The 9,565-nt window shown below is 43.4% G+C and overlaps 2 protein-coding genes across 2 annotated transcripts; both read right to left on the reverse strand.

Annotated features, from left to right (window-relative positions):
- Positions 1–328: 328 nt before the first annotated feature.
- Positions 329–1,414, reverse strand: LOC123082243 (protein MIZU-KUSSEI 1-like). Its single transcript, XM_044504609.1, has one exon. It carries the CDS (start codon positions 1,353–1,355, stop codon positions 633–635), a length of 723 nt encoding a protein of 240 aa, XP_044360544.1. The 5' UTR covers positions 1,356–1,414; the 3' UTR covers positions 329–632.
- A 2,939-nt stretch (positions 1,415–4,353) lies between these two features.
- Positions 4,354–9,174, reverse strand: LOC123086800 (F-box protein SKIP16). Its single transcript, XM_044508608.1, has 5 exons — positions 8,828–9,174; positions 5,566–6,276; positions 5,135–5,347; positions 4,927–5,033; positions 4,354–4,745 (listed from the first exon to the last, which is right to left on the reverse strand). The coding sequence occupies exons 1-5, from the start codon at positions 9,062–9,064 to the stop codon at positions 4,667–4,669; spliced, it is 1,347 nt and encodes a 448-aa protein (XP_044364543.1). The 5' UTR covers positions 9,065–9,174; the 3' UTR covers positions 4,354–4,666.
- Between the last annotated feature and the right edge of the window lie 391 nt (positions 9,175–9,565).

The following is a 9,565-nucleotide window of genomic DNA, read 5'->3' on the forward strand; positions in this document are numbered from 1 at the left end:
ACCACGCGGGCAAATATGAGTTGGCCTATTGGGCGCATTGCCGACCAAATCATAAACAGAACGGACGCCGAGCGAACAACCGATCCAAACAGATAAAAAATAGACAAAATCGTTGTCTATTTGGTCGGCACGTTGGAGCTGCTCTAATATATCCAAATTTGGAGCCACACCACTGTTATGATCAAAATGGACTACAAACGAAGCACTCAAAACCAGGCCCTCGTGTCAACATCTGCCATTATTAGGGTTATATTATGTATTTGTCCCATCACGATTTATGGCATGAAATAGTGTTTAGCACATTGAAATTCACAAGACTCTAGCTAACTAAACCAAACTCATCTTCGAAACAAAACGAGACAGGTCTTTTGCCATGCCACGAATACATACACTGTTGTAAACTTTGTGTATCACACCCCTCCACGCATATTTGTATTTGTATTTACTTGGATGACACAACTGGTTTTCATTTCACTTCACTTTTTTTTTACTATGGCAAAGGTGACACAATTTGAATTGAATCGTAGCCCATAATATATTCATCTATCTCTTGATTCTCTTCACACAAAAATATTAGTACTATATGCTTACGCTCGTATCATATCTATAGGTATTCGTAGTAGTTGTTTTCTTTACTTCTTCCTGACTAGGAAAATGCTGAGCTCCGCGGCGCCATCGCCACCCCGGCCGTCGTCGTCCGGGTTGATCATGTAGAAGGCCTCGGAGTCCTTGGACCCGACGACGCGGTCGACGCGGGCGCGCATGTAGGTGAGCTCGCCGTCGGGGCCGTGGGAGCCGTCGGCGGGCGGCGGCGGCAGCACCCCGGCGCCCATGGAGACGCCGCGCAGCAGGCGCAGCACGTGCCGCTCGTCGTCGGACGGGTCCTTGCGGCGGATGGCGTACCCGGCCTTGCGCCCGTTGCAGTAGACGGCCCACACGTACTCCTCCAGGAGCCGCCGGCGCGCGCTGCGGGTGTCGCTCTCCAGCGCCAGCCTCACGGTGCCCGTGGCCATCTCCCGGTGCAGCGCGGCCGCCAGCATGGGCAGCTCGATGAGGAACGCCGGCGGCGCCCGCGTGTCCTCGTGGATGGCCAGGCTCAGCCGGCCGCGGCGGTGCCCGAAGAGCGTCACCGCCGGCGCGTGGTCCGCGAGGAGGGCCCTGCCGCTGTGCCGCCCGAGCAGCGCGGCCATCTTGCAGCCGGTGCTGGTGGTGAGCATCGGCACCAGCCTGAACATCCTGAAGAGCCCCACGACGGCGCCGCCGGTGCTGCCGCCGTGCTTGTTGGTCCGGCGCTCGTCGGTTACCGGCCGGAGCAGCGACCGCAGCGAGCCTGGGTCGTCGATGAGAGAAGGCATTTACGAGGTCGGGTGGACGGATGATTCGGCTGGAGTAGTGAGTCGGCGCATTGGATCGAGCCGAGCTCAGTTAAGGAGAAGGGAGTTGAGGGTGCTACGTCGTTATTTAAGGAGGTGGAAGTAGAGGTTGGGGGGTCGTTTGATTTTGGTTATGTGTTTTGGAACCAGTTTGGGTCGTATCCAGATGCTCAATACATGGCAAAATTATCCTAGCTAGCTAGTCTCTTTCAAGAGAAATTTGAAGATGCATGGTCCCAATCTCTTTGGACCATTAGTTCATTCATCTTGATCCCATGAGGGATGCCTGAGCAGTGTATATATACATGCATGCATGTGTATATATGATCGATCTCGATATAGAAGACGTCTTAATTAACAGTGTACTACTGTCGCTGAAAGAAGCTTGGAACTGTTTCTAAGTTGACCTTGAGAAATTTCTGTCAGTATTCAGTAATGCTAATATTTGACGAAATTGTACTAATGTTTTTTTCTCGTGAAACAAAATGTAGTTGCACCATATATATATATATATATATATATATATATATATATATATATATATATATATATATATATATATATATATATATATATATATACGTCCTGATGTATTCACTGCTCTTACGTTTTGAAGCTGACACGGCACGACAGGGTTTTAGCTCTGGCACCACCGCGGTGCATGGTACGTACTACACCACATGCACATCACGTGGTACGTAAAGTGATCGCCGTGTTGTTTAATTAAATACAACTGCCCCTCCTTCTTTGTACTTGGAGAAATGTTGAATGTTTCGGTTTACCAAGGTAGATCGGGTTCGCGCGCTTTACAGCTGCTCATGTGTATGCATGTTGAGTGGAGACCGGGGGGGCAAAAAAGTGCTCCTTCGATGAATGAATGAATGAATGCCCAGGAACGTGCATGCGCAAAAATGTCTTCAACGGTTTGCATTGCAGATCAATACAAAGCACGGGAGTAGTAGTAATTGCCGGGCCGGAGCAAGCAGCTCACGCTCGCATGCATGCGCACGGACGCGGCCCCGGCGCCCCGTCATGGTTATCGGAGGACTGTCCTAGCAACTTCACTTATCTCTGCCATCTTGATCGATGGTGCAGTGCAGGTAGAGGCAGAGCTAGACTGATCTAGAGCTGTCCAGCCTCCTTTTCTGAATTTTCAGCCGCAGAAATGTTTTCAACTGGTAGATTTTTCTTTATTTGCTTTTGGGTCCTAATTAAAGCCTGGGAATTTCATAGGAATTCTAGAGGATAGGATTTTTTGTAGGGTTTTTTTCCTGAAGAGCCCTTTGGTTCATAGGAATGGATTCCTATTCCTACATAGAATTGGTTCCTATCCTTCACATTTCATAGGAAAATAAAAATGAGCCTAGATTTAATGGAAAAATTTCTTTGGTGTGAACCAAATGACATCTCGTTTCCTATTCCTATTCATAGGTTTTGGGATATATGTCATCTCATTTCCTATAAATTCCCTATTCCTATGATAATCCTATCCTATGAACCAAAAGAGGCCTAAATATGTTTGCAGATTGGATTAGGTTTAAGCATTACATTGGGATTACTTTTCATGTGAATTATCTGATGTTTTGCCCCGCAAAAAAAATAATACTTATTATCTGATGTTGTGTGACATCTCTGCTTAATAGGGGTGATAGACTGCTCATATCAACAAAGTACACCTTCTTTTCCTTTAACATGAAGTTGATTCTGGGTGCGCACCAGTTTCACACTTCAAACGCCAATGTGGCAGTAGAATCAATGAATTGTAATTGTGTCTTTTGAGTTGGTTCACTAGCACATCCCTCTTTTGTGCTTGCAAGAACCATCATTCATTACTACCCCCTCCGTCTCATAATATAAGAACGTTTTTGACACTACATTAGTATAAAAAACACTCTTATATTATGGGACGGAGGGAGTACGTCCTATGAAATTACTGGTTCTACAAAAAAAAATTGCTAGGAGTTGCTTTCATGATGTTGACCTCACATTCTAACTTGGTTACTGTGTGCAGAGTAGATGGCTCAGAATGCTTGGTTCTTCACGCGGCATACTTGGTTCTGGTTCTAGCTAGTGATGGCCAAGAGAAGAAGATAAAATGATGTTGGCTTCCACCTATACAGAATAGTCACAGTTTCTTGTACTACATACTCCGGGCTTAGTTGCCGAGATAAGCTGGGAACCATGCTTCGTGCTCTCTTCGCGGTTTTTCACATTGTCATTCTTGCAATGCAATTGCATCCAAGGAATGAGGACCATTTATGAGCCCGCTGTGGAGATTTTCTCGACAACTGAAGAGAAGAGCGTCATAACAAGAGGGAGAGAAAAAGATATCACCACAGAAAGATGGTATGGCAACTGGGATCTGATTTAAGGATGATAAGGCTGCTAGGGAATGATTTCAGATCAAAAATCTCCTTGGCATGTTATTCAGAAGAAGTACCTCAAATCTATTCCAAGTGGTATTTGAGAAGCCAATGTATGTAGAGCCGTTTGTACTTTGATGCTTCTTTTGTTGAAACAATATTCTACTGATACTTATGTTACATCAAAACCTGATTATGTAGTTCTTTGGCAGGCATCCTGGCTATAGGAAGATTGTAGATAAACATACATAAAATATACTCCCTCCATCCCATAATATAAGAGCGTTTTTGACACTACACTCTGGGATGGAAGGAGTAGAAAGACAATACACAGCTATTATACTGATGTGACAGACGTCCTCTTTCTATCTGCTTATGTTGCTGTCGGGTGTAGTGAAGCACGCACATCTATCCGATGGACCACTCACACTGCATACAAGGGATAAAGACCTACTTTGCAATACAAGTAGTGCTGAACTACCAGTGCAGTGGTGATGAACCATAGGGGAAACATTACAAACGAACATCAGTGTAGGATTACAGATGACCTACTGAAACAGCTCTGTCACGAACAGCACTGCATCGATCACATCACATCGGTGTCGCAAACCCAGACATGACAGCCAAGGAACCATTTCTTGCGCAAACCTTGGAACAATTCCCTCTTATGTTTCACCTCAACAAAGAAACAAACAACCTCACATCACATATGAACAGACAAGCTCCACCCGCTACAGATTCCTTTAGGGCCACAGCCAGGAACCGGAAGAAGGTCGGCGCACGACAAAACCATTTGCGTCCTTTTGTTAACATTACATCGACAAGATCAACTCCAGGCAGAGCAACTTTGCTACAGCAGACAGAGTACTACAGATATGTTCGGTGTTTCTACCAAGATACTACACTGTTATTAGGTGCACATACTATTGCTCAGAAGATGTAGTCGGGTACTTCCAGAGGGAACGGAGCCACCGTGACGTCGAATGGTTTTCCTTCTGGCTGGGTCAACCTTAACCAAAGGATAAAACAGTCAAATCACGCATCAACATAATGAAAAAAGAAAACAGGATGTTTCGGTTGGTTGGCACACAAACACTTGCCAATCCTTAACAAACACAGTTTGGCTACAAATGCCTAATAAAATGACTTCATTCTTTTGATTGAAACTTCTCTTGTGAATTAGGTCATACCTCCCAGGCACAAATGTAAAAGAGCCCTCCACAGATCCACTACTGCCATTCAGCGGCGTGCAGCTCTCATAGACAAACTCGTCCTGCCCTGGTAAAAGTAAAGGATACTGCAAAACACAAAGCCAAATAAATAGCCACGTTAACTATAACTTTTCTCCACGAGAATTCAAGATACAGAAATTAGTTTTCCTTTTCGATTCCAGCATACCTCCCCAATAACACCTTCCCCATGCATATCCGAAACAACCGTGTCTTTACATCGGATGATCCAGTGGCGTGAGTGAAGCTGGCAGGAAGAAAAGTAAACCCCACCTAGCATGCATGCCTCAGGAACTGACAGGCGGATGGAATAGCTGTACAGATGTGTGCCCACATGCCCCCGACGAGGATGTTCTGGCACAAAGACAGCAGATGCACGTACCTATAACCATCAGAAATGTCAGCCCAATGCACCAATGAGACCATATAGAATGTCTACTGCATGTCATGAAAAATCACTCACGGAAGCAATCAAGTGGGATGAAATGTTGCAAGTCATGAATAAGAACAGTCAACCAAGTGTTGGAAACAAGATATGCCATTTAGACTTCAAGCTTAATAAAATGATGATGCCATATTTAGGAAGTCACGATTTATCACCTTTACACCATTTGTCACTGCTGACGAACACAATGGGGATGCTTCTGGATATAAGCAGATATACCTCGACGTCTTAAGAGGGCGGATCTTGATCATGCCATTCTGTAAGCGCCTAAGGTGCTCTTCCAACCACAAAAGTAATCCGTCTTGGGGCATATCACTATTAGTTGGCTTTATCAATGATTTTGGCACGCATGGCATCATTTCTCCAGCTGATAAGTTGGCAGTGCCAACGTAAAGTTCACCACTTGAACAATTGAGAAGAAACGTTTTAGGATGATACCATGAACTTGCCACTAATGCAAGGTTGGGCCCAATGGGAAGACCTTGCTCCTCCAAGTGGAAATTAAATTCTTTTGTCTCTTCGACCATTTGCTCAAGAGATGACAAGTGCACATTTACAATGTAATTATAAAACAGATAGCCTCCTATTATGCCAAGAGGAGCCATGCGTACATCCTCGTTTTTACTGAAAGGCAGTTGACCATTGCAAAAGCGGTACAATAGCTTTGTAGGCATAGGAAGCTTGAAACCAAGATCATCTTCTGCTGATCTTATCTGAGCTTCAGAAACACCTTTACTCAAAGTTCTGAGTGCTTCAGGAAAGTTTTCAGAAATCCATCCTTTTAATGAGCTCCAAAAAAGTTTCACTCTCTTTACCAGGGGTAATGGATACATACCAAAAGACTCTGACCAAACTTTATATGCATCCTGAAAATTTGGTTACAGTTTGTTATCATGGATAAAACCAATTAATTTGAAGCGAAGAAGATATGCAGTCAATCGCCAAAATCAGATGAAGTAACATCGTAAATAATAATTCCACCAAAAAGAATATTTACAAACAATGAACGAATTTGGACGAAGGGGAGCCTTGGCGCAGTGGTAAAGCTGCTGCCTTGTGACCATGAGGTCATGGGTTCAAGTCCTGGAAACAGCCTCTTACAGAAATGTAGGGAAAGGCTGCGTACTATAGACCCAAAGTGGTCGGACCCTTCCCTGGACCCTGCGCAAGCGGGAGCTACATGCACCAGGTTGCCCTTTTTTTTTTTAATGAACGAATTTGGACGTCTATAAACAACAGCGAGCACAATCAATAACAGAACTGTTCTCTAGAAAAAAAATGATTAACAGAATAAGGAGTGTTGTACTACATATAATTCATGTTCCCCTAACTCTTAGTTTTTGCAGCTGGTAGGAAGTAGACCAAATAGGGTGCAATTTGTCAACATTAGAGAATAGCTCAAAAGGTCATAATTGTATTTCACAGCCAAAGGGCAGATATAGAGCAAATGACTAGCAACACACTCCAGACCCTGGACTGTAATAGATTGACATTGACAGCAAACCTTTTGAAAAGTTTCTTTCCAAAACCAAATTATCGATGCTAATAAAGTAATAATGACTGGGTTCATGGTGATGATACTAACTGTGCTATAGCTCCAGCAACATAAATTAGTTTTGAAGATTTTACAACAAGGAAAAGCCAAAAGGATGTCACAGTTCCGCTAAAACATACTCCCTCCGTCCGGAAATACTTGTCCTAAAAATGGTTGAAAATGGATGTATCTATAACTAAAATAAGTCTAGATACAACCATTTCTAGGACAAGTATTTACGGACGGAGGGAGTAGATTAGTAGTTGGTGCTTTAAAACTTGTTTTTTAAAATATGCAATTCTATAAAATATTGCACTACCAGTATGAATAATAAAATAGTGTTCAAGTTTTCATAGTTGATTTTCTTTTACACGAGGCCTAATCTCAGATATCCCAACGGGACTCTCGTTTCTCACATACGGCCGTGAAGGCCAGCAGGAAGTGGATGCAATTTGAAGTAACATCATAACAACCAAAGACGACATGTAAAAGTTGAAAGTTTAGGTTTCAGACAATTCACTATTGGGATCATTCAATGGCATCGTATTCCTTGGTGGAGCAACCTATTAAATAGGCACTACTCATATATTATCATAGAAAAAAATACCAGCATTTTTCTTCAGTGGCGCGTAAAACTTTACATGCTTACACGCAGAGGAAATGTTCTACCTGAGAAATGCAGTCCATGAGCAGAACTGTACAAGTCTCTGATAGTAATACCACAAATTAAACATCAATAATCAATCTCCATCCCCTTTTGGACAAGTTAAACCGAAAAATAATGACAGCAAGCTAACGCGACAAAAGATACACTGAAAAGAAAAGAGAAAATCATGGTGGGGAGTCATTACAGATCAAACTCTTTTGACAGACATTAGGACAATGAAATGTTAACTTCATTCACATAAGGACAAGGATATTAGAAGAAAATAGATATATAAGTGAGAAGTACTACCAATTTTAGAAAAAATGGTGTTGTTTATTTTATTCCTCTTATGTTTCTATTTTTCTTTACCTTGTAGTTAGTCAGGGTCCTATCTTCTCTAAGCCGCTTTTCCTACCTATGTAAACAGTGAGATGATATAAACTAGTTCTACAGACACACCTTACTCTACTTTCGACACACCTAAGACTAGCCACAGTGGGAGTAACTTCAGCAGTAACTTCAAGTCCAACTCAGCAAATTTGTCTATGTGGCAATGAGTTAATGAAGAGAGAGGTAGTTCTAGTAACTTAGCTAGTTACTGTAACATCACATGTCTCAATGCAATATGAGCCTATAACCTAATAAATGGAGCTTTGCATGACACCACACCTATGTTACTACCCACTATGAAGGTAGTAACATAGTCTACGGATATGTGTATGTTACTAGTGTATGTTACTCTCCATTGTGGCTAGTCTAACCTTAATGGTCTACAAAATCATAGGTAATTGCTTGGTACTATGTGTTTCTGATTTACCATCTGTTTGGTCATGGTCATAACTCATAACTAATGGGCTAAGATCAGGAAATTCAGGAATGAGGCATTGATTAAAATACAGACACCAAGAAGGACTGAGCAGGGGTAAAGGCCCCCACTTTAATCCTAATTTGCAAATCCGTAAGTTATTTTACGTTTGCAATGAAAACACGGTAGTTCTTTCAATTCACAGTAGGACCCCTCACTCAAACCTTCTGCTAGGTCCGGCATTTCCAAGCTGACAACACGCACCAAAGAATTCACAACAGTAGCAATACAAGTAACAAAATCATCCAAAGTTCCACACGCCAGGAACCCCATCACGAAGCGGCAGATTGTATATCGACTGCTTCTTAATTCTTGTGTTTGGGCAAGGGTTAGTTAGGGGAAAGGAACGAGGGGATCAAGCCAGCACCAGACCTTGAAGGAGGGGAGCGGGCGGTCCTCGGGGTCGAGGGGCGCGTCGAGGCCGAGGTCTCGGGCGCAGAAGTTGCGCCAGACGGCGTCCTCGGCGACGGCAGCGCGCAGGTGCGTGCTGGCGCAGGCGAGCACAGCCGCAGGGCGCGCGCCGGCCTTGGCGATGATGGTGTCGAGGGCGAGGCCCTCCATGCTCTCCAAGCCCGCCGGCGCCGCGGGCCCCGTCGGCGGCGAAGCCATCCGCGTGGCGCGGTGGGATTTTGGCGGTGTCAGACTAGGGGGGCGGTGGAGGGGGAGGGAGCGAGACACGGAGATGCTGACTGCTGAACGAGGAGAGAAATAAAGTGGTGAAAGCAGTAGGTTGTTATTGGGGCAATGGGCTTTGGATATTATATCTTTAAAAAAATGGGTTTTGAATGTATGAAATTGCCGCAAAATGATACTCCTCCGTCCCATAATATAAAAACGTTTTTAGACAGCGGAAGTACTTACAAAGTTTATCTAATTTCCTAATAAGTTTTTTAACACAAATTTCCTAATAAGTACTCCCTCGGTAAATTAATATAAGAGCATTTAGATCACTACTATCTAAACGCTCTTATATTAATTTACAGAGGGAGTAATAGCTACTACAAAGTTTACTACTCCATTTGTTTCTAAATATTTGTCTTTTTAGATATTTCAAATGAACTACCACATACGGATGTATATAGATATATTTTAGAGTGTAGATTCACTCAT

The sequence above is a fragment of the Triticum aestivum genome, chromosome 4A, assembly GCF_018294505.1.
Source record: "Triticum aestivum cultivar Chinese Spring chromosome 4A, IWGSC CS RefSeq v2.1, whole genome shotgun sequence".
NCBI classification, from domain to species: domain Eukaryota; kingdom Viridiplantae; phylum Streptophyta; class Magnoliopsida; order Poales; family Poaceae; genus Triticum; species Triticum aestivum.

Bases quoted from the DNA above. Each gene is read 5' to 3' on its own strand.
- LOC123082243 (XM_044504609.1), bottom strand. From the start codon at position 1,355: ATGCCTTCTCTCATCGACGACCCAGGCTCGCTGCGGTCGCTGCTCCGG.
- LOC123086800 (XM_044508608.1), bottom strand. From the start codon at position 9,064: ATGGCTTCGCCGCCGACGGGGCCCGCGGCGCCGGCGGGCTTGGAGAGC. The intron at 6,277-8,827 runs GTCTGGTGCTGG...CCAAATTTTCAG, and splicing joins GCCCGCTCCCCTCCTTCAAG to GATGCATATAAAGTTTGGTC. The intron at 5,348-5,565 runs GTGATAAATCGT...TGATGGTTATAG, and splicing joins CAGTGACAAATGGTGTAAAG to GTACGTGCATCTGCTGTCTT.